Here is a 23490-nt window from a genome sequence, read left to right as displayed (position 1 = left end):
AGGACAACAGCGACCGGGACCGGGTGCTGGAGGCCCGGCGGGGCGGCCGGAGGGGGGCGGACCCGGAGCCTGGACTGAGGGGTCCAGCCTGCACCCCGAGCCCGACAGGATGGGCCTTGTGCCTGAACTAGGGACAGATGGCCCGCAGACAAAATCTTGGACAGATGGACAGGCTGAGCCTGAAGCAGCTGGCCTAGGAGCAGAGACCGAAAGGCCCAGCCAAAACACGGAGCCAGACCGGTCGGGCTCCCGGACACATCCAGAAAGGAGGAGCCATTGGTCAAGGCTGGAGACCGCTGGTCCCTGGAGGGAGACAGATGGCTTTTGGACTGATCCTCACAGATCCGATCTCCAATCTCAGCCAGAGAGGGCCAGCCTCTGGACACAGCCAAAGGCTGATAAGCCCTGGACAGAGCTAGAAATACTTGGATGGCAGACCCAGCCAGAGAGGGTCAAGCCCTGGGCTGATAACCTCTGGACCCATAAGAGCAGGTCCAACCTCCGGACTCACTCAGAGGGAACCTGTCCCTCAATAGAACCAAGTGCTGATGGCTCTTGGAAAGAATTGTACACTGATGTACAATTCAGAGCACCAGAGGATACCGAAGGCTCCTGGACAGAGACACAGACTCATGACTCTCTGATACAGCAGAATACTGAATCAGCCTGGACACAGCCTTGCATTGATGGTCTCCAAACAGTACCTGGAGCAGAATGTCTTTTGGGGGAATCCAACCAACATGACTCATTAGAGGAACCAGAACCTGGGGAGTTGGTGACTCACCTGTACCCTCACTTGGAGTGTAGCTCCCTGTGCCCTGTGCCCCGCCTCATCATCACCCCTGAAACCCCTGAACCTGAAGCTCAGCCAATGGGACCCTCCTCCCGAATTGAGGGGGGCAGTGGTGGCTTCTCCTCTGCCTCTTCTTTCGACGAATCTGAGGATGACTTGGTGGCTGGGGGCGGAGGAACCAGCGATCCTGAGGATAGGTCTGGGGTGAGTGGGATCCATTTTGCTCCTGAGCCACATCCCTCAGTCTTTGCTTGGGACATTCTCTACCTGTCAGCAACTTCATCTCCAGGCACCTCTTCTATCCACTGATCTTCCTCTGATGCCAAGTTACTAACCCACTCTGGGCATCCCCGTATCCGTATTTTTTCCTTTCTCCTTCCTCCTTTGTCTCTAGATCTGGGGTCAACAATGACTGACTTCATGGGGCTCAGCAACTCCTGAAATTGTATGGTCATATGTGCACACATAATTTTGCAGCAAGGTTCTATGATTTCTGTTGAATCCTCCAGGGGGAGTCTGTGACCTCCCAAATCTGAAGAACACTGGAATAGAGAGAGTGCACTTTCTTCCCCAAATGTCTTAGCCTGGGTTCTGTGACTCCCTTAAGGGTCATGAGCCTCCCCTACCCTGGGGACTGCACTGAACTTTCCAGCTTTCATCAGATTCTCCAAGGGCTGTTCCAACCCCAAATGCTCAGGAATCCTTGTTCCCAGCTGGGGACCCATCTGGTCTCCTGTTGCCCTGCAACTCCCCAAGGAGCTCCTGCAGACTCTTATTTACATTCTCCACCCTCACCCCCAGCTTGGGTGGGGTTCTCCCCTGGTGAATCAGAAGGGCTGGCTGGGCAGGTTCAGGGAGGGAGGGTCAGAGGAGGCACAGATGTGAAGCTGGAGCCTCACCTGGGGCTGGGAATGCAGTCCACAGTCTACCCGCTGGTTCCTCAGCTTCCCTGCTGGGTCCTCCCATTGAGCTGGGGCCACTGACTGGAGTCTGCCCTGAGCCTCCCTCACCCCACATGCCTCTCCTAGGGACGTGTTCACACACGTGTGTGTCCACAGCTGTAAGAAAACAGACCTGCCTGGACGTGCTGGTGCTTATGCCGAAGGGCAAGGGCTGAGCCCCCTGCCGGGCTTTCTGCCATTGCTCTTGTCTACTTGCCCTCTCATCTCCTTGGCTGATGCACAGCTGAGCTGGAAGTGGGTGACTGATAATAATAATATCAACAAAAATGACAGTAGCTAGCTGTCACTCATGCCCAACCCCCTGCTAGGCTCTTTGGTCCTGTTAAATCATTTACTCCTCACAGCAACCTTCTGTGTCACTGATACTATTGTCCCCCAGATGAGGAAACTGAGGCACAGAGAGGGAAAGTCATTTGTCCAAGGAGATCACATACTGTATAGATTCAAGTCCTTTCTGTGTACCAGCCACTATTATTATTATTATTATTATTATTTAAGAGAGAGAGAGAAAGAGAGAGAATTTTTAATATTTAATTTTTAGTTTTCGGCAGACACAACATCTTTGTTTGTATATGGTCCTGAGGATTGAACCTGGGCTGCAGGCATGCCAGGCGAGCGCACTACCACTTGAGCCACATCCCCAGCCCCTATTATTTTTATTTATTTATTTATTATTTTTTAATTTGGTACCAGGGATTGAGCCACCGAGCCACACTCCCCAGCTCCCCTTTTCAATTTTTTAAAAAATATTTTGAAACAGGTTCTCACTAAGTTGCTTAGGGCTTTGCTAAATTGTGAGGTTGGCCTCAGACTTGGGATCCTGCCTTAGCCTCCAGAGTAGGTGGGATTACAGGTGTGCGCCACCATACCCAGCTCTACCAGGCACTATCTAAGTGCTTTATTTGTGTTGCCTCTTTGAATCCTCACAACAGCACTAGAAGACTGGGATTGTTATTGTCTCCCTTTTGCAGATGAAGAAACTGACGCACAGAGAGATGACATCACTTGCCTAGGGTTTGCTAAGTCAAATCAGAGCTGGTGTCTAACTCGGTTCTAGCTGAATTTCCAACCTGTCATTGTAACCCTGTGGTGTGTGGATCTGTCCCTAACATGCCTTCTTTCTAGACCTCCCTACGTCCAGTTTTCCTTATCTTTCCAGAAGCTGCCTCTGGGGCCCATCTCTGACCAGATACTTTCCCTGCCTGTGCCTGCGGGGGCTCCCTGGGGCTCCCCAGAACCTTCAGTAGCTCAGTCGTGCATTCAGAGCCTCCTGTCTCAGACTTGTTCCCCTGTTCGCATCCCTTTCCCCTTCTGACCCTTCTGCTGTAACTAAGCCTAAGCACACAGTGTCCCCTGAACACCCTGCTGCTTTCCTGCCTCCACACATTGCTCAAGCTGTTCCCACTGCCCAGAATGCTCTTGCTTCCTTCTCGCTCAATTTTGAAGTCCCGTCAGACCTTAAAGGCATCCTTCCTTCCTTCCCATAATCCTGTTTTCCTAATCTGATGGCAGTTCTTCCCTGATATCCTGCTATATGTCTAGTCCTCTGTTGCCTGTGCAGGGGACACAGCAGTGACCAAGATACTTCTTTCATGGGGCTCCCATGGCCAGGCCAGTGGGGGAAACAGACTGATCTCTGGATGATAGAGTGATCAGGGCTGGGATGGCGGAAGCCCAGGGGAGTGTGGGTACCCAGAGAGCATGTCTGGCCAGACCTGAAGCATCAGAGGGCTTCCTGGAGCAGGGTATGTGAGCTGAGATGTCATGAAACCTGAGAAAGCCCAGATTAGCCCTTGGACCTAAGAGAAAAAGAAAGAGAGCTGGCTGGGTATGTCACTTCTGGTAGAGCACTGGTTCCATCCCCTGCACTGCAAAAAAAAAAAAAAAGAGNGGGTTTGATCCCCAGCACTGCCAAAACATAAAAATAAAAAAATTAAATAAACAAAAATAAAGTTGGGAAAGGGAAAACATTTTTTTAAAAATAAAAAAAAAAGAGAGAGAGAGAGAGAGAGAGAGAGAGAGTGTGTGTGTGTGTGTGTGTGTGTGTGTAGAAGAAAGAAGAAAAGAGAGAAGATGCTTAATCTATTTGTAATAAAACAAAACACAAAAGCAGTCTCAATTAACCTCCAAGTGATACTTGTTTTTGGAGTGCCTGCTGTGTGCCATGCCATGTGCTGGGGACAGTCATGGCCATGGCGCCCTTCTCCCTGCCCTCATGAGCTTGTCCAGCAGGAGTGCAGTGAATAAGCCAGAGGAGTGAGATCAGACCAGAGCCAGATCGCCAGCACTGTGCTGGGTGATGTTAGGTAATTGGTTTCACCTCTCTGAGCGTCTGTTTCCTCCTCTGTGACACAGACAATGATCTTCCTGGGGTTGTGTTTTTAGGATTAAATAGGGTATGGCACACTGAGTCTTTGTTATTGTGCCTGGAATGTTCCAGGTGCTTAGTAAACAGGAACTTTGATTAATCACCTCCTCCACAGCAGAGGGAATAGGCCTTCCTGGATCCCAAGGTCCTACACCCTGACTTGCTGTTTGCCCTCCTGCTGTCAGATGTCTGCTAGGTAGCTGGGCTCGGAGGGGTGGGGCGAACATGCCCTTGACTCTTGAGATGGGAGGGGAATGAGCCACATAGCTGCCTTCTCTGGAGGCAACCCATTCTCCCAGTACTTGCTAAGGACTGATATGTACCTGGGGTAGAGAGTGTTTGTGGGGTGTGTGTGTGTGTGTGTGTGTGTGTGAGAGAGAGAGAGAGAGAGAGAGAGAGAGAAAGAGAAAGAGAGAAAGTGAGAGAGAGTGTGTGTGTGGTTAAGGCAGTGTGATACAACTAAGTCCTGTTTTCTGTTTGCTTCTTTTTTGAAGTGCTGGGGATCAAACCCAGGGCCCTGTGCATATGTCACACTGCCTGTACCACTGAACTAAACCACTAGACCTTCTCTGGTTTTCTATTGCTTCCTCTGTCTCACACACACACTTGCTCTTTCTTTCTCTGCCATCTTTTTCTTTCTCTGGCATTTGTATCTGTGTTTCTTTTTGCCTTTCCATATTTCTTTCTCTTTTCGCCATGCTGTACCTGTCTCTGAGTTAGTCAGGTAAATCAGGATGCTGCAGTAACAAATAGTTCCCAATCTGAGTAACTTAGAAAAAGAAGAGTTTTCTTGTCCATACAATGCAATGCCACAGGTTAATGGTGGGTGAGGGGCTCTGACCCATGCTGTCTTCACTTAGGGGTCCAGGTTGAGGGAGCTTTTCCTTTCCACTCTTTGCCCCTCTTCCCTTCAATAGGAGACTGAACACAGACAGTCGTGAACTGCATCTGAAGTTTTCCATCCAAAATGATAATTCTGCTCACCATTTATTGGCCAAAGCAAGTCAATAACCTCAATTCAAGAGGGCAGGGACACCTCTGGAAGGGGAAGTACTGGAGCTACTCGTGAACAGCTCCCATGACTGCAGTCTCTGTTTCTGTCATCACTTTGTCATCTGTCACTGTTTCTTTGTCTCTGTGGTCATCCGAATCTGTTCACTCCACCTCTATCATTTGACCTGATTTAGGGGGCAGAGATGGGGCTTCCATGTTTTGGGGCAGGGAAGAGATTTGGCAGTTGTTAGAGTGACAAAACCCAGCCTGTCCTTACTCATAAGACAAGGACAAAGAAAGTGGTGACAGAGACAAGGGGTTTCCCCTACCTTTGTTGAGGCCTCTGGAGATCTCACGCTTGCTGAATTGATTGGGGTTCACCCCAGCAAGCTTGGGAACAGTGATTCCAGAAAGCCGCCGGGCCCTGGCAAGACCCCAGGTCCACCTTGGCTGCTCATCTCTTGCAGCCCGTCCTCTGCTTAGCTTTGCCCTGACCCCACCCTTGCTCTGCTCCACACAGAGCAAACCATGGAAGAAGCTGAAGACGGTTCTGAAGTATTCACCCTTCGTGGTCTCCTTCCGTAAACACTACCCTTGGGTCCAGCTTTCCGGACATGCTGGTGAGAGTGGGTTGGTGGGCTGGCAGGGCTGGGTAGAGGTGCGTGGTAGTTTTATAGGTAGTTTTTCTACCTATAAAATGGGCTTGGTGATAGTACCCAACTCATGGGGTTGTTACCAAAAACCCTTGGGCCTGGGACTGGACATTTGTATGTCAGGGCGAAGTGATTCCCTATTATTCTGGTGGGTGGTGGAACCTCAATTCTGGGATAGGTGGGCCTGGTTTAAATCTTAGTTATGTTCTTTATTCATAGGTGACCCTGGGCATGTTACTTTCTTTTATTGGGCCTCAATTTCCCTATTGGTTAATATGGAGGCTCCCTTGCAAGGTGAACTGAAGAGTTAAAACCCAAACATGCTAGGTGCAGTGGTACATGCATGTAATCCCAGCAACTTGGAGGCTGAGGCAGGAGAATCACAAGTTTGAGTCCAGCCTCAGCAACTTAGCAAGGCTCTAAGCAACTTAGTTAGACCCCATCTCAAAATAAAAAATAGAAGGGGCTAGGAATTTAGCTCAGTGATTAAGTGCCTCCGGGTTCACTGCCCAGTACCAAAAACAAAAACAAAATATATAGAGAGATGGGGATACAGACTTCTCACAAACGCAAATTATCATTCCTGGCCCTGTCCTCATGGTCAGAGTATGGTGGGCTCTCAGTAAACAGCAACCGCATGGTTTTCTCCCAGGACCTAGCAAATTCTTGCAGCACATAGAAACTCAGTGCCTAGCACATAGCACTTTTAATAAAGGGCCAGATAGTAGAATATCTTAGGCAGAACAGGAGATATTGTCATGGTCCTCTTTGGAAAACATAATCTGAACATACTGTCACAATAAAATTTGGAATTTTTTTTTTAAATTTGGAATTCTATCCTATACTATCTATGATACAGGAAACACCAGATTTATAAATTAACTTAAACCAATAAAAAACATGTGGGAATAAATAAATAAATTAACTTAAGTAGGCCCTGGTTGTTAGCATCTGGGAACTCTAGGCAGAAGCAACTGTAGATCTTTAGAAAGTCATGTTCTCAACTCGGATCTCACAAAATTCCCACAGAAGATCATGAACTCACAACCCCAAATTACAAAACAAATGAGGACACACTGCTGTGTATAGGACTCTCTTTAAGCAACAGAGAGCAGAAATAGGTCCTTCCCTGACTACTCCTGGCCAAGATTGAAAGAGTCACAGGGAGGAAGAGATACCACATTGCAGGAGGGTCACACACACCCTCCTGTGTGTGACCTGGATCTGATGCATACAGGGAGATGGGAGTGGGGGTGGGCAGGGATTTTCTTTCTGATCCAGTTTCTGACCCTCTCATTGGTCCTGCTGCCCATAGGGAATTTCCAGGCAGGAGAGGATGGTCGGATTCTGAAACGTTTCTGTCAATGTGAGCAGCAGAGCCTGGAACAGCTGATGGGAGACCCCCTGAGGCCTTTTGTGCCAGCTTACTATGGCATGGTGCAGAGGGATGGCCAGGCCTTCAACCAGATGGAAGATCTACTGGCAGACTTTGAGGGCCCCTCCATCATGGACTGCAAAATGGGCAGCAGGTGGGGTTGGGACTGCCCTGGGGCAGGAGTAGAGAGTATGTGGTGGGAATTTTTGAAAACAGGGCCAAGTCAGTTTTCAATATCAGGAGTGTGTGACGGTTCCAGTTGTTCCATCTTTGTACCAGGACTTGGCATTGCCTTCTGTCTTACTAATTTAAACCTTTTTGATGGGTGTGTACTGGTATTCATTTTGGTTTTAATTTCTATTTTTCTGATGACTAAAGAAATTGAACATCTTTTTATATGTTGATTGTCTATTGGAAATCTTCTTTTGAAAAGTGCCTGTCAAATAGCGGGTAGGGGTATAACTCAGTGGAAGAGTGCTTGCCTAGGATGCTCAAGGCCCTGGGTTTGATCCCCAGCACTGCCAAAACATAAAAATAAAAAAATTAAATAAACAAAAATAAAGTTGGGAAAGGGAAAACATTTTTTTAAAAATAAAAAAAAAAGAGAGAGAGAGAAGTACCTATCAGATCTTTTGCCTATTTCTCTCTCTTCCTTTCTCTTTTGGTACTGGGGATTGAACCCAGGACACTTTGCCACTGAGCTACATCCCCAGCCCTTTTTAGTTTTATTTATTTATTTATTTTTTGGGGGTACTGGGGATTGAACTCATGGGCACTCGACCACTGAGCCACATCGCAGCCCTATTTTATATTTGATTTAGAGACATGGTCTCACTGAGTTGCTTAGAGCTTCACTTTTGCTGAGGTGGCTTTGAACTCATGATCCTCCTGCCTCAGCCTCCTGAGCCGCTGGGATTACAGGTGTGCTCCACTATGCACAGCCTTAGTTTTTATTTTTGAGACATGGTCTCACCAAGTTGCTTAGGGCCTCACTAAGTTGCTGGGGCTGGTCTTGAACTTACGATCCTCCTGTCTCAGTCTCCCAGGTTGCTGGGATTACAGATATACCATGATTCCCATTCATCTTTTTTTCTTTTTGATTTATAATTCCTTATATATTCTGGATAGTCTCTTGTTGTATATATACACACAAAAATATATGTGTATATATTCTCCAACTCTCCTGCTTCACTCTCCTGATACCAGCTGAGCATTCCTAATACAAAACTCTGAAATCTGAAATGCTCTGTAAATCTGCAATTTTATGAACATATATCTATGCAAATATTAAAAAAAGAAACTTTGAAATCTGAAAAACTTCTGGTCCCAACCATTTGAATATCAAGGGGTATCAAACTTTTGATAAATAGAAGTACATTTTTTTTTTTGGTAGGACTGGGGATTGAACCAGGTATGTTCTTCCACTGAGCTACATCCCCAACCCTTTTTACTTTTTTTTTTTTAATATACATTTTTTGAGAGAGAGAGAGAGAGAGAGAGAGAGAGAATTTTAATATTTATTTTTTAGTTATTGGCGGACACAACATTTTTGTTTGTATGTGGTGCTGAGGATTGAACCCGAGCCGCACGCATGCCAGGCGAGCGCGCTACTGCTTGAGCCACATCCCCAGCCCCCCTTTTTACTTTTTTAAAAATATTTTTTAGTTGTCAATGGACCTTTATTTTATTTATTTACATGCAGTGCTGAGAATCAAACCCAGTGCCTCACACATGCTAGGCAAGCGCTCTACCACTGAGCCACAACCCCAGCCCCTCCACCACCACTTTAAAAAAATTTTTTTTTTGTAGTTGTAGATGGACAGAATACCTTTATTTTATTTGTTTATTCTTTATGTTGTGCTGAGGATCGAACCCAATGCCTCATGCATGCTAGGCAAGCACTCTGCCGATGAGCCACAGCCACAGCCCCCCAGCCCCCTTTTTACTCTTTATTCTGAGATGAGATCTCACTGAATTTCTGAGGCTGGCCTTGAATTTGTGATTCTCCCACCTCAGCATTCTAACTTGTTGGGATTACAGGTGACTTGAGATCCTCATGAAGATATTCTCCTGTCTTCTTCTGCAAGCTTTATTGTTTTTAACTTTCACATTTAGAGCTGCAATCCATCTAGAGTTAATGTCTGTGTGGTGTGAGGCAGAAGCTGGGGTTCATCATTTTTAGAATGTGGACATTCTGTTGACCCAGCACCATTAATTACAGGGACTTCCCTTTTCCCACTAAATTGCTGTGGCTTCTTTCATAAACTGGGTGAATATGTGCATGTGTCTATTTGTGGACCTGTTCTGTCCTGTCCATTTTTTCGTTTGGTCTGTCTTAATATCAGGAGTGTGAGCTCCCACTCTGTGCTTCATGATTTCCTTTGCCACATCCTCTCTGTGCTCAGGACCTACCTGGAAGAGGAGTTGGTGAAGGCGCGAGAACGGCCCCGGCCCCGAAAGGACATGTATGAGAAGATGGTGGCTGTGGACCCTGGGGCCCCCACCCCTGAGGAGCATGCCCAGGGCGCGGTCACCAAGCCCCGCTACATGCAGTGGAGGGAAACCATGAGCTCAACTTCCACCCTGGGCTTCCGAATCGAAGGCATCAAGGTGAGGGCCAAGAGATGGCTGGCCTGTCACTAGCAGGCCTAGAACGAGATCTGGGGGTGGATTCTTAGGGAAAATGGGTGTCAGGGGACTCAGGAAAGAAGCAAATCTGGAGAGAGAACAGGGAACTTCAGAGGATGGAAAGATCAGCCCTGGACAAGGCCCCACTTTTCCTTGGTCCCTGCATCCATCAGAGCCCGTTTTGTGTATCTGCCTCCTTGAGCGTCTTAGACGCCGTCTTCTCTCCCTTCCCATGGCCATGTTCAAGTCTAGACCTGTTTTCTTCTGCCCTAGCCTTGCTGGGCTCCTGGCCCTAGTCTGGCCAGCCGTGATCTGTTGTCCAACACAATCGCGAGAGGGATCCTTTCTCCTCTGCTATGAAGGTTTTTCCTTTTTCCTCATGCATGCCTATTTTTGCTTTTTAAAATTAATCGTTTGAATAGCTGTTCACATAGTTCAGAAGAGCCTACAGGGAGAACCTTCTCTTCCAGCTCTTTGTTGTGCTTCTCCTGTCCGTCGACTTTCCCGCCTGCTTACGCAGAACCACTTTGTCAGTTTCTGTAGTTTTTCCTGAAAATTCACATAAATTGTTTATCCTAAATTTTCCTCTGTCCACACACTGATTAGCACTCTGCTTTTCCCCCTTAACAGTAATAATATCCTGGGAAGTTGGGGCTGGGCTGGGGCTCAGTGGTACAGCACCTGCCTCACATGTATGAGGCACTGGGTTTGATCCTCAGCACCACATTAAATAAATAAATAAATAAATAGATAGATAGATAGATACGATATTAAGAAAAAAAAAATCCTGGGGAGTTTTCTGTATCATCCCATAGAGAGTCTCCCCTTCCCTACTCCTTCCCTTTTTACAGCTGGGTAATTCTCTCTTTGTGGATGTGCCATGGTTTCCATAAGTGGACACCAGATTGTTTCCATGTTTTGTTGTTATGATGCCTTGATGAATCACTTTGTACATAAGACATTTTGCAGATATGTAGATTTAGCTACAGACTAGGTTTCTGGAAGTAGGACTATTGGGTCAAAGGTTAGACACATTGACAATTTTGCTAGAGATGACAAAACTCCTCTTACTGTTGCTGTGCATCCTCTGGCCTGAGCTGCCTTTCTAAGTTACAAATATGACCTCACCATCCTTCTGTTAAAAACCATTCCATGGCTTCTGAGTACCTCAGAAGTGCCATGGCCAGAGTGTTCTCTGGGTCTACACTGAATCTCTTAACTCTCTCTTCCTCTATCTGTCTTCAGGCCACAGGGAAGTGCTTTCATTTCCTTGAAATGGTCCTGCTTTTTCCTGCCATGGGGACTCTACATGCCGTTCCTTCTGCCAGAAATGCTGTTCCCTCTGTTCTTTTGTCTTTCCTTTTTTTGGAACTGGGATTAAACCCAGGGCTTCACGTGTATGAGGAAAGTGCTTTGCCACTGAGCTACATCCAAGCCCTGTTCCCTCTCTTGGTCCCCTGGTTGACTCTCCATCATTTTTCTGTATTCTTTTAATTTCTACTTCCTCAAAGAAACCCTCACTAATTTCCATCCCACTACATCAGGGTCCCCTTTTTAGCTCCTCTTAGCTCCCTATACTCCTTCCTTATTCTTTTTTCTTTTTTCTGCAGGTTGAACTGAGGTGTGCTCTACACTAAACCACATCCCCAGCCCTTTTTATTTATTTATTTATTTATTTATTTATTTTGAGACAGGGTCTTGCTAAGTTGCCCAGTCTGGCCTCAAACTTGCAATCCTGCCTCAACCTCTCAAGTCCCTGGGATTACAGGAGTGTGCTACTGTGCCTGGCTACACTTTCTTTTTTTGGTACCAGGAATTGAACCCAGGGGTGCTTTACCACTAAGCTACATCCCCAGCCATATTTTTTATTTTTTTGAGACAGGGCCTAACTAAGTTATTGAGGCTAGCCTTGAACTTTTGATCTTCCTGTCTTAGCCTCCTGAGGAGCTGGGTTACAGGTGTGCGCCACCGCACCCAGCTCACCTTGATTATTCTTTCTTTGTTTTGATACCATTGACTGTCTCCCTCATCTTTGTCTGTCCTCTCACCTTCAAGTAGCAGTGCCCACGTAGCACCTGGCTGTGTGGTAGAATGTGCCCCAGTGTGTCTTCTCTGTGACCCTCTCAAATATGAAAAGTAACAATTGCCTCATTCATTGCATGCTGTGTGCTCACATCCAGTCCCCTCTAATTCTTACATCAGCTTTAGGAAGTAGATTGCAACACAATTCCCATTTTCTAGATGAGGAGTCCAGTGCTGACGCAGGTGAACTAACTTGCTTAAGACCACCCAGCTAGGCAGTGGCAGGTTCATGACCCTGGATCCCTTCCTCTTAAAAGCTCTTTGTCAGACTGGCTCAACCAGGAGGTTCAAGGTTAGACTTGGAAAGACAGATTGCTTGGGAGAGTGACATGGGGCTGGGCTGCACTGGCTGGTTTTTCCCAAACATCAGGCAAGCGTGGAGGCAGGCTGGTAGCCAGGGAGGTGCCTGAGGTCGCTTTGTGTCTGGGGTGGGCAGGAAAACAGCCTGACAGTGCCCCTTTACCCCTTGTCCTGCAGAAAGCTGATGGCACCTGCAACACCAACTTCAAGAAGACACAGGCAGTGGAGCAGGTGACAAAGGTGCTGGAGGACTTTGTGGACAGGGACCATGGAATCCTGGTGAGTGGGATGCCCATGTGTCAAAGTATATTGGCTTTGGCTGGGTTTGGTGACCCTGGCCAGCTTTGATCAGAGTCTGCGGTGATCCAGTAGCTTGGCTGAGGCCAGCTTGTCCAGTGGCCTGGCCTCTGTTTTAGCTGTGGACTTGGCATCTGTGGCTGCCTCTCCTTGGAAGCAGGGAGCTAAGACAATGAGAAAAGTACAAGGCCTCTTGATGCCTGGTGTCAGAATGGCCATGTTGCATTGGCCAAAGCTGGTCATATCATAGAATCAAGCCTCGCTCCAAGGGAAGGGGAAAACACAACTCTACCTCTTAGAATTCATGGGTATTCACGTCATCTGCCTCGCTCTTGTCTGTGCCACCTTAACGCATTCCATCCCTGGCTCCCCTGCCCCCACCCCCATTTCCCCATGTCACTCTGTATTGCCTGCTGGCTAGAGTGTGTCCATTCCTTTGAGGGTACAGGACGAGGTCAGATTTCAAGGTGGCTCACAAAGGGCTCATAGAGTTTCTGTGCTAACCAAGGCACTCTTCCTTTCACACTCAGAAAAAGTACGTGACACGCCTAGAAGAACTTCGAGAAGCTCTGGAGAACTCTCCCTTCTTCAAGACCCATGAGGTGCGAGCCCTGGCTGACATAGGCTTGGGGGTACTGGGGTCCAGGCATGAAGGACAAAGTTATAAAAGGGGAGCCCCCACGTTGGGACCCAGGAAAGGGGATTTCAGGAGGTGGGACAGTGAGGAGCATGGACTTGTCAGGTGGCCTGGAAATGAAGGCTGTCTCTGCTGTGTGACCCTGGCCACTGACTGACACTCTTAGGCTTCAGTTTCCTCCTCTTCAAGATGGGCAGGAACACTAGTACTTTCCTCCCAGGGCTGTGAAGGTGTGAGAGTACCACAGGTTTGGGACATACAAAGGCATGTAACTCCTTGTTCTTACTATCAGTTGATGTCACAGTTTTCTTTTTTTTTAAATATATATTTTTTTAGGTTGGGATTGTGGCTCAGTGGCAGAGTGCATGCCTTGCATGTGTGAGGCACTGGGTTTAATCCTCAGCACCACATAAAAATAAATAAATAAAATAAAGTTAATGTGTCCATTTACAATAAAAAATATATATATTTTTTAGTTGTGGATGGACACAGTACTTCTATTTTTATATATTTATTTATATGCAGTGCTGAGTATCAGACTCAGTGCCTTACACATACTAGGCACATGCTCTACCACGGAGCCCCAGCCCCAGCCGGTGTCATAGTTTTCCATAGTTGTTATTTATGCCTCCTTGTGTGGTGGCTCTTGCCCTCCTCCTGGCTCCCAGCCCCTCTCTCTCGAGATACAGGGATCCTCGGAGGCTGTGCTGGGAAGTCTGTGAAGTGGTGGCGTCACCCATGCGCATCCTTTCCTCTCTCCAGCACTTCGGTCTGCCCCTCCCACCCTGCTCGCCTCTCCTAGCATCCCTGACTCTGCTGAGGGAGCACTGATCTGGGAGTCAGGCTGACTCCAGTTTAGATCCCAGCTCCCGAGGCGCCTCTGCCTGGGCAGCCATTCTTGGAGGCCTCAGTGACCCTACCTATGGGATGAGTAACAGCAGCACTGCCACGTAGATGTTGCACACGTTAAATGGGCTAATACACTGGAGCCCCGCCCATAGTAAACCATCAGTATGTGCCAGCTGTCATTGTCATGTTTGTTTATCAAATGTCACCCTTGTTCTTGTCACTGCCTTTAGGGTTTACACAGAAGTCACAAAGAGGAGCCGTGGGCACCCCATCTCTTCTGTCCTTGTGTTTGGTTTCCCTTGCCTGGTGATTTAACATTTTAAAAACAGAGTTGCCACAATTTAAGATGTAGGACTTCATGCCAAAATTGGGATTTCCAGTTTTTCTTCATTTACCTCAGATTGCAGTATACCCTGTATGGTCATATAGACATATAAATGTGAAATATGTATACACAGGTGTGAATGTACAGCAGTCTCTGAGACAAATGCAATTACTCTCATTTTGTATGAGGAAGCAGCCACAGAGGGTTAAAATACCTGCCCAAGGGGCTGGAATCGTGGCTCAGTGGCAGAGCACTTGCCTTGCATGTGTGGGGCACTGGGTTCGCTCCTCAGCACCAGATAAAAATAAATAAAATATTGTGTCCGTATATAACTTTAAAAAAAACAAAAGAAAAAAAAAAACTGCCTAAGTGTGCACAGCCAGTAAGGAGTGGAGCTGGGATTTGAATTCTGACAGCCTGGCTCCTGGTTTCATACTGTCATCACCCTGCTCTGCTGCTAGCCGGGAACAGACCCCGGGCAGTGCCTGCTCCTTCCAGCTAACTGTCTTCTCTCCCCTGCAGGTAGTGGGCAGCTCCCTCCTCTTTGTGCACGACCACACTGGCCTGGCCAAGGTCTGGATGATAGACTTTGGCAAGACAGTGGCTCTGCCTGACCACCAGACGCTCAGCCACAGGCTGCCCTGGACTGAAGGCAACCGGGAGGACGGCTATCTCTGGGGCCTGGACAACTTGATCCATCTCCTTCAGGGGCTCACCCAGAGTTGACCCACCCAAGGCTGCCAGGTTTACTGGATGGTGCCAGTGTGGCTGGAGGAGCCCCAAAATGCTGAGGGGGCCTGAGGTTGGCGATGGGAGAGGTTATATTGTAGCGCAAGACCAGTGTAGAAGGTCTGAAGGGCCCTGGGAGACCAGGCAGCACCTGGCTTCCCTGCAATGTGAGGAATGTGACCAGTTAGGGTCATAGTGAGTCAACAGAACCAGAACCAGGTCCCCTGACTAGCCAAGGTGTCTTCCCAGGGGATGCCAGAGGTCACAGCTAAACCACACTGCCTGAGTTCACATCAGTCATCAAAGGGTACAGGCATGACAGTGCACATGGCCACGTGAGTGACCTGTAACTGCCTCCTTGTCAACCTCCTCATGCTCCCAGCTGGCTCCGAGCCCTGGACCTGGTCAGGTTCGTCTTTGGTGCCCTTGAGAGCCAGGAAATCACTTATGAAGTACAGGATTTGCCTGTCCATTTGAGGGAGTGATGGCCCAATATCTATCTGGAAGTCATCCAAGTGCTAAGTGACAGAGGCCAAAGGTGTGACACCATGGGACATCTGCTGATGCTGCCCTAGGGCTGATACTGCTGGGTGGGGCAGCTTACCTATCCTGCCTTGCCAGGACTCTGTGGGATCCTCCCTATTCCTCAAATGAATTCTGCCAACCTGCTGCAGACCCAAACCACAGCCACATCCAGCCTGGGTGCCAGCACTGTGACCAGCACAAACTTGTTCCTTGGTGCACCAGATCCAGCTTCAGGACTTCCTCCTCCTCCTGCCCCTATCTCTGGGCTTTTCTGTTTCCTTCCCTCTAGTGGACTGCAGCAACAGGAAGTGAGTTTCCTCCTTGGGAATAAGTGCTGCCTTGCTCCACAGGGACTTTACCCAATCCAGCCCCCAACCCAGTGAAGCACCAGGTTGGCCCAGAAGCACAAGTGGTGCAGCTTCTGGCATGACCTTGGGTTTGCAATTTGGTCAAAACCAAAGACTCCAGAGCCCTGGGGTATTGCAGACAGCTCATGTCCCAGTGCCCCAGCACCTGTGACTTTTGTTTCCTGGCCCATGAGGATGGGCATGGGGAGGACAGGTACCTACCTCTTCCTAAGCTGGATCCCTAATGTCTTCCATGGCTGAGGTTGGTCCTCCTTTTCTACTGACCATCTTTATACTTATTTATACACTTGGTAGTTGTTAGATGGGGTAGCTGTTAGGAGGCAAAATGGCTTCGCCCTGCCTCCCACCCATGACAACACCCCAATAAACAGGACAAAGTAAACGCTGTGGTATTCTTCTTTGTATCTGGGAGTGTAGGCTCAAATCCACACACTCTGAGCATAGTGCTGGGTGGGGTAATGAACACTTTGGGACAGAGGCAGGCTCTGGGTCAGCTGGTTCATCCACTCAGTGCTGTTCTTATGCCTGGCTCTATGCTGGACAATACAGGGGACACAGTGGTGAAGACAGCTCCCAGCTCTGCTCTCAGGGGCTCCCAGGACAGGCCACTAGAGGGACAGTGCCAACCAAAATATCAGGCTGGGATGGGAATGCACCTCTTCTTTATCCCATTCACTGGTTGGAAACACTGCACTGTAGTTTCCATAAGTGACTTTGCTGGGTGCTGCAGGGACACTGCAGTTCTTCCCTTTCAGAGTGGAGATAATAGGTTTTCATTAACCTAAGAATCATAACACTAGGTGGTGCACACCCGTAATCCCAGTGACTCAGGAGGCGGAGGCAGAATTGCCAGTCTAGCAACTTAGCAAGACCCTGTCTCAAAACAAAAAATAAAAAGAGTTGGGGATTGGGCTGGGATTGTGGCTCAGAGGTAGAGTGCTCACCTAGCACGTTCAAGGTCCTGGGTTCCATCCTCAGCACCACATAAAAAATATTAATAAAATAAAGGTATTGTGTCCAACTACAACTTAAAAAAAAAAAGGGCTGGGGAGGTAAATGAGTGGTGCGGTGCCCCCCCGCCCCCCAAAATCACAGCTCTCACTCACTCATGTATGTTTGTACCAATAGATGGAAAGACCAGTTTGTGGTCAGCACCACCATGAGGTTCAGAGAGCTTTGAGGCAGCTTAACTGGTGGCTAGACACTACCTGTTTTGAATCTTGATTCTGCCACTTGCCAGCCATGTGAGTTTTGGGGTTAGTGACTCCACTTCTTCAGGCCTCAGGGTATTTGTCAAACTGGGGAGGAAGATTTGCTATGATTTGAATATATCCCTCCTAAGTTCATGTGTGAGAAACCTCATCCCCAAATTCCTGTTAATGGCATCTGCAGGTGGGTCCTTTAAGAGATAATTGGAATTAGATGAGATCTTGAGGCCCCCCTGAGAGCAGCAGCAGCTTTTTAAGAGGAAGAGAAACCTGAGCTGAGCTTGCTCTGTCTTGCTGTAGGATGCCCTCCACCTTGTTAAGAAAGAGCAAGGAGCCTGTTGTGGTGGTGCACGCCTGTAATCCCAGAGACCTGGAAGGTTGAGGCAGAAGGATCGTAAGTTCAAAGCCAGCCCCAGCTACTTAGCAAGACCCTAAGCAACTTAGTGAGACCTTGTCTCAAAATAAAGATAAAAATAAATAACAAAAAAGGCTGGGATGTGGCTTGGTGGTTAAATGCCCCTGGGTTTGATCCTTGGTACCAAAAAAAAAAAAAAAAAAAAAGGAGCAAGAAGGCTCTTACCAGGTGCCAGCCACACTCTTGGACTTCCCAGCACTCTAGAGTGCCAAATAAACCCTATTCTTTGCAAAGGTTTCAAGTATTTTGTGTAAAATGGACTAAGACAGGGAATCTAAGTACTTCCCTTACAGGGCTGGAGAACTTGTGAATTAACACGGGTAAGGGGGTTGGCAGATCTACGTGCTCTCAGATGGGACTTGAAATACCCAGAAGACATGGTAGGCACCTAGCCTAGGTCCTGGGACTCTCCCCTGAGGAAGTGGTACCTAACACTCTAGGGACTTGAAAGACCAGTAAGGCCAGTAGGCAGAGCATGAGGAACAGCCTAGGACAAGCAGAGGGGAGCTGAGTGGGAAGCATTTAGTTTCTGTTCTGTGAGCAGAAGCGGGGCAGAAGGGTCCAGGAAGGAGGCTCCTGCAGATGTCCAGCAAGGTCATGGTGGCTTAGAAAATGTAGTCCTTGGAGAGAAGGAGGTGGATGGCACACTCAGGTGGGCTGTGCAGGACACAGGATCTGGAGATAGGAATCAATGGGTATTTGATCTGGAAGAGACAGGCTTGGGCTTGAACTTGGGACAATGTCCAGGCTTGAATGGGAAGGGTGGGGGGACCCTGATGAAGGATCTCTAGGTGGAAAGCTCTCAGAGATTCAGCCCAGACCTTTAGGTATCACACAGAAAGAGAAGTTGGGGCACTCTTTAAATGGTGACAGATCCAAGGGGCAGTCAGGCACCCACACCCCAGCTAGTTGCTGGACTCTCGTGGTCTGAGCAGCAGGGCCTGGCCACAGAGGCCAGCCCGCACCCCACCAGTGGGCACCACATACACCAGTCCGTCAGTAGCCCTTGAGGGTGAGAAGTCTGTCAGCTGCAGGTTGCTATCCCGGACTTGGTCATAGTCCCACAGCTGGTAGTGCCAACTCTTGCCCTGCTTGGAGAGAAGGAAGACAGCTCCCGGGAAGCCTTCTTCTGGCATGGATGGTGGCCGGCAGGGCACGCCAGGCTCGGGATGGAAAAGGCCAGGCAGCTCAGGGTCCTCAGTGTAGCCGAGGCTTGGCACACTCTGCACACCCAGCAGTACCCCTGGGAAATATGAAGAGATGAGTGGCAATGCCCTGATTTCTTCTCCCTCCAACCCTCCAAGGAATGTGCTGCCTCAATCCCCATGTAACAGAGAACGGAGAACAGTGGGCACACCGGTGAGCTGGATTGAGACCCGGGGCACTTGGCTTCAAAGCTGCAGACATTTTAAGTCCCACTTCCCACAAGCTCAGGGCAGGTGGCATGGTAGCACTTGACAGAGGAAACACCATCATCTCCAGCTGTCTGGGAAAGATAGGTTTAGAGAGAGAAGGTCTCAAGGCCACAGAGTCATGAAGAGGCCCAGCACATCCTCGATCTTGGCGTCCTGACATGCACAAATCTGGTCTTTCACGCAAATGGAATGATGATGACAATAATGGTGACATTTACTGAGCCATGTAATGTGCCAAGTGCTACTCTTGAGTTTTAGGTGGCCTTCCTATAAAGCTGCCTTATGAGGTAGGTTCTACTGTAACCAATTTACAGATGGGAAACAGAGCCCCAGAGAGGTGAAGAAACTTGCCCAGAGTCACAAAGCCTAGAAGTGGCTGGGCTGGGCCCAGAGCCCAGGATGCCTGACACTTGAGTCTGCACTCTGAGTTCCTGTTTGTGGAAATCCCAACGGCCAGCCGTCTGAGGCACCTGCTGCCTGCCAGGTCTTGTGCTCAGAACCCAGTGGGGAAGGGTGGCCCAGCACTGGTCCATGATGTGAGTGCATGGCCTGGCTGTGTAGGTGTCAGCCCAGGAGGGAGAATGTGAGAGGGTTAATGGGCCTGGGAAGATGCAGGGGGAGGGGCACAGGGGCAAAGGGGGGGACACTCACCTGCACACACTGCCCAGTGGGCCTTGTGGCCCTTCTTCTGACACGGTTCGTGGTTGAAGTCCTCATCGTAGCTGGTGCTGGTGTTAAGGTCAAAACCATGGGACGGTCCTGAGACCCACCCTTGCCATACTTGCCCTGCTCACTCCTAGACCCTGGGATACGGGATAAGCAGGGGATATCCAGTGATAAGGTGCTGCAGGACAAGGTCTCTGTTGGGACCACCCAGGCCGCCACAGAGCAGCTCGGTTTGACAGCTCAATGTCTCCTGGGCCAGCCTGCCCATATCAGCCACTGTAGGTGAGAGCACACACAGAGATGGCTTAGCACGTGCCCGGCCCCCTGTTAACAAGACCCATGTTTCTATCCCTCACCATGCCCATCAGCTCTGAGGCACAAATCCAGAAAGGGGGTCAGCCCCAAGTTCATGGTCACAGAGAGGAGGTGGCAGAAGGCAAAGAGACAGGCCAAGGAAATGGAATGAGATCCCCCTCACACGTGCCTACAGCAACCCACCAACTTCCTGGTTCCTTCCTAGGGAAAGCCAATGAAGCCGGGGGCTTGGGACCCTTCCCGACCCAACTCACCAGAAAACATCTCTCCCTGGGCAGTGTAGCCTCTCTCCTTGGCTACCTGCACCAGTCTCTCCAGGGGGATGCCGCTGGTGGGTGATAGGAGAGTGCCTGCCATCCACAAGGCCACCAACCCACATCTGGAAGAGACAGGTCTTGACCCTCAACCCTTATTTCATGCCATTACTGGGCTCCCTTTATCCCTGGAGCAGGAGTGGGGAACAGGTTTGCTGCTCTGGGGGAGCTCTCTTTCCCCTTCCCAGGCCAGGCGAGGATACCTGATTCCCTGTTATGACAGAGGATGGCCCAGGCCTGAGCCCAGGGCTAGAGGGTGCGGACAGAGGTCAAGGACGCTTACTGGGAATAGGGGCCAAAGTAGAATTAGACCAATGGACCAGGTTCATTTGTTCCCTCAATTGGAGCTCACTCGCTTGCTTGTGTGTTCCACTATTCACTAAGCATGCCCCAGGCCCCGCAGGGCAACGTTCTCCTCTCCCTCTCCTCTCCAAGCTGGGAGTCTTCCATACTCCCAGGTGAGTCCTCAGGAAACCCAGGGAGGGCAGAGCCAGGGCAGGTCCCACACTGGGGCACTTACTGAGGGCCTTCTTGGATGAGGGAGGGCAGGTCACCACAGAAGAGGATCCACTGCAAGTCACTCCGGAACCTGAAGTAGAGCCACATGAAGGTCACAAGGGAATAGCTCTGAGGGTTCCCCTTGAGGTCCAGCTGGCAGCAGGTGGACAGGAAAGGGAACACAAGGAACAGGCCTGAGGGCTGATCCTGGCTCAGTCACTGACTTCCTTCTCTCCCGATGAGGCACTTAATTTCACTGAGCCTCAGTTTCCTCATCTGTTTGGGGGGAATTGTTCTTTTGCCTGCTCCCTGCCTTCTCCCTAGAGTTGAAGGGCAAAGAGCAGATGTATAAACTTTGCAACTAGGAGTCAGAAAAATTTGAGGGAATGTTTCAAAGAGGTGTCTTATACCAAAATTCTGTGATATTTTCTTTTTCCTTAAAGTCTGTTAAACAAGGTGAAAGTCAAGATGAAAATCTCTAAATTCATCCTTGAATAAAACTGGGTAATAACAAGCTTAAGGCCTAAGAGATCACCTTGATAATCAATCTTTGCAGGCCTGACCAGCCCCACCCTGGTTCCCAGTATGGGATGTCTCCTGGCAAAGGGGAATGACACCACAGCAGGGTGGTTAGAAGCACCACACCCCCTGCCAAAGTTCAAAGGGGCCTTTCTCGTTGCACCGTGGCTAAGTGACTTCACCACTATAAACCTCAGTTTTCTCATTGTGGAAATGAGATGTTCTTATCTTATGGGGTTGCTGAGAGTCACAGTAACTTAATACTTAAAAACACAATAATATCTGATACATACTAATCATGCACATGCACTGACAAGCAGTTTTTGCATTCAATTTGCCTCACAGTGGCTTGGGTAGTAAGGGCTGGAGAGTTCAGGAGTTCCTTTGTGCATCTGGGCAAATTCTTTTTTCTCTTTTCTAAATCATGTCCCTAGGAAATGTCTAGCCCCCTTCCCTCCCCTACTGTCAGAGTCCCTGGATGCTCCCTGAGACCCTGAACTCTTCTCATGAGGCAAAGCCTCTCCTTGACTCCCCAGTGTCCTGGAAAGTCCAACTCCCTTCACAAGGCCCACCATATCCCATGTGAGCTGGTTCGCCCACCTTCCCAGGCCCATCTCTGCCCTGTGTCTGTCTGGTTAAGGAGCATTTGCAGTACCTGAAAAAGAACATGTCCTCATTTTACTCTGGGCCTCTGCCCAGGCAGTACACTCTCATCACATCCTTCCTACCTGACTTGCTCAGCTATGCTGGGGTTCCCCCCCTCCAGAAGCCCCCCAGTGACCTCTCAGCCTGGGTTAGGCGATGTCTTTAGGCTCTGTCATCACAGCCCTGATCATTCTAGGCTGTGAAAATTTCTGCCTCTGGAGTAGGCACTTTTGAGAGCAGCTTTCTTCACTGTGGGGGGGCGCACCACTGCTGAAGGGCCTAGGCAGGGAACTAGAACCATGAGAAATGGGAAAACTGGAGAGGAGATGGATGAAGGGACCCGGGGACAGGTGGTCTGGTCAGACCCTGGGTGGATAGGGAGGGGCTGGAAGACCCTACCGGTCCTTGTGCAGCCTCAGGAGCCTCTTTACATCTTCTCTGCCGGTGGGGACTGGGCCTGCCTTCTCCAAGGCCTCCTTCAGGAGCTGGCTCTTCTCCAGGCCGTAGACGTGAGGGGGAGCACCCCTAGTGGCAGGAGGTGGAGGAGGCAGTGGGGGTGGTGGGGGAATATGGGACTGGAGACTACAAGGTTGGGGTAGAAAGGCCAAGTTCAAGGGACTGGGGGGTAGGGGAGGAGTTGGGACGATGGAGGCTTGAGGTTCAGGAGATCTTCGAAGTGGGATTGAGGGTTCTAGGGAAGACGAGCATGGAGAAGTCATTTTGGGGTCTATAAGATGGGCTGAGGGGTGGAGAATGGGAAAGGAGGATCCTCCAAAAGGATCCTAGATTTGAAAGGTTTTAGAACTGAGTTCTAGAGTCTGGGAGCTGAGCAGCAGGTCAGAAAAGACCAGCGCTAAAACCTGGAACCATGGGAGGAAGAACCAGGGTTGACTCAAACCCTGAGGTATCTCAGGGTCAACAGAGTGGGGTTCATAAATCCAGAAACAGATTTATGGCATGGAACTGAGGTGGGTTGGGCTGCATTTCGAGACTTATTAAGGGAAAATGTGCATGCATTATTTTATTCTCTGGGACTGGATTTAGGGAATTCCTGGGTCAATCTTGAAATATGGGGCGCCTGCATGGTGAGACCTAGAACCTGGGGCTAGAGAATGGAAGAATTAAGACTCTGTCTCCCCTTCACATCCCAAACCCGAGTTCAGAAGCTTGAACCTGACCTTTGAGCCAGAGGTCAAGAGGTCAAATCGGACACTGGGTAGGGAAAATGGTCTAGTGCGGAGAAGGTCCTGGAATCAACAATGGGCAAAGTCCGTAAGTTGAGGAGAAGGCTGAGTTCGGTGGCCCGACGGAGTCGTAATATCGCTGGGATAGGGAATGGCGTCTGGGAAGCAAAACTCGTCCGTCTCCTTGTGCGCGAAATGGCGTCCCCGCACACAGATTTTCCTGTGTCGCAGGGCAAAACGCGCGGCGCGTGCCCACCCCTTTGGCGATCACGTGACAGAAGACACGCGGCTGTAGGGAAGAGGTGGGACTTTCAAAGGACTGCCTCCGGAAGAGACTAGGGCACGAGCCGCGTCCCGATTGGCAAAAAGCTCGTGACGTTCGCTGATTGGTCTGTAGGCTCCGGCGCGACTGAGGCCGGACTCCTTG

The 23490-nt window shown here is 49.3% G+C and overlaps 2 protein-coding genes across 7 annotated transcripts in view; one reads left to right on the top strand and one right to left on the bottom strand.

Annotated features, from left to right (window-relative positions):
• Itpkc (inositol-trisphosphate 3-kinase C) overlaps nt 1-16266 on the top strand; it is a 16603-nt gene extending 337 nt beyond the window's left edge. Inside the window, exons 2-8 of one of the 2 annotated variants that reach the window (XM_048790872.1) lie at nt 3-997; nt 5637-5736; nt 7085-7298; nt 9550-9754; nt 12332-12433; nt 12982-13053; nt 14785-16266. In XM_048790872.1, the coding sequence (XP_048646829.1) occupies nt 3-997; nt 5637-5736; nt 7085-7298; nt 9550-9754; nt 12332-12433; nt 12982-13053; nt 14785-14988 (1892 nt within the window). In that variant the 3' untranslated portion in view covers nt 14989-16266. The remainder of the gene's footprint in view (nt 1-2; nt 998-5636; nt 5737-7084; nt 7299-9549; nt 9755-12331; nt 12434-12981; nt 13054-14784) is intronic. The other variant, XM_048790873.1, reaches the window with a different exon arrangement.
• On the bottom strand, nt 16267-23423 carry CUNH19orf54 (chromosome unknown C19orf54 homolog). Of its 5 annotated transcripts, none has more exons than XM_048790874.1 (7): nt 22279-23423; nt 20738-20806; nt 20158-20282; nt 19735-19864; nt 19574-19644; nt 18495-18750; nt 16267-18182 (listed from the first exon to the last, which is right to left on the bottom strand). In XM_048790874.1, the coding sequence occupies exons 1-7, from the start codon at nt 22596-22598 to the stop codon at nt 18113-18115; spliced, it is 1041 nt and encodes a 346-aa protein (XP_048646831.1). In that variant the 5' UTR covers nt 22599-23423; the 3' UTR covers nt 16267-18112. The 5 variants fall into 5 exon arrangements, with proteins under 5 accessions (XP_048646831.1, XP_048646833.1, XP_015352316.1 ...); XM_048790876.1 differs by lacking the exon at nt 16267-18182 and having other exon boundaries at nt 18351-18750; nt 22279-22404; nt 23058-23423; XM_015496830.2 differs by lacking the exon at nt 16267-18182 and having other exon boundaries at nt 18351-18750.
• Nucleotides 23424-23490: the final 67 nt, after the last annotated feature.

The sequence above is a fragment of the Marmota marmota genome, unplaced genomic scaffold, assembly GCF_001458135.2.
Source record: "Marmota marmota marmota unplaced genomic scaffold, marMar, whole genome shotgun sequence".
Lineage (NCBI taxonomy): Eukaryota > Metazoa > Chordata > Mammalia > Rodentia > Sciuridae > Marmota > Marmota marmota.
This window is presented reverse-complemented; position numbering and strand designations above follow the sequence as displayed.

What these genes read in the sequence shown, in the direction of transcription:
- CUNH19orf54 (XM_015496830.2), bottom strand. Translation starts at nt 22,598, where the DNA reads ATGACTTCTCCATGCTCGTCTTCCCTAGAACCCTCAATCCCACTTCGA. An exon ending in CTCATCCAAGAAGGCCCTCA is followed by an intron (nt 20,283 to 20,737) that starts GTAAGTGCCCCA and finishes TGTCTCTTCCAG; the next exon opens with ATGTGGGTTGGTGGCCTTGT. An exon ending in CCACTGGGCAGTGTGTGCAG is followed by an intron (nt 18,751 to 19,573) that starts GTGAGTGTCCCC and finishes CATATTTCCCAG; the next exon opens with GGGTACTGCTGGGTGTGCAG.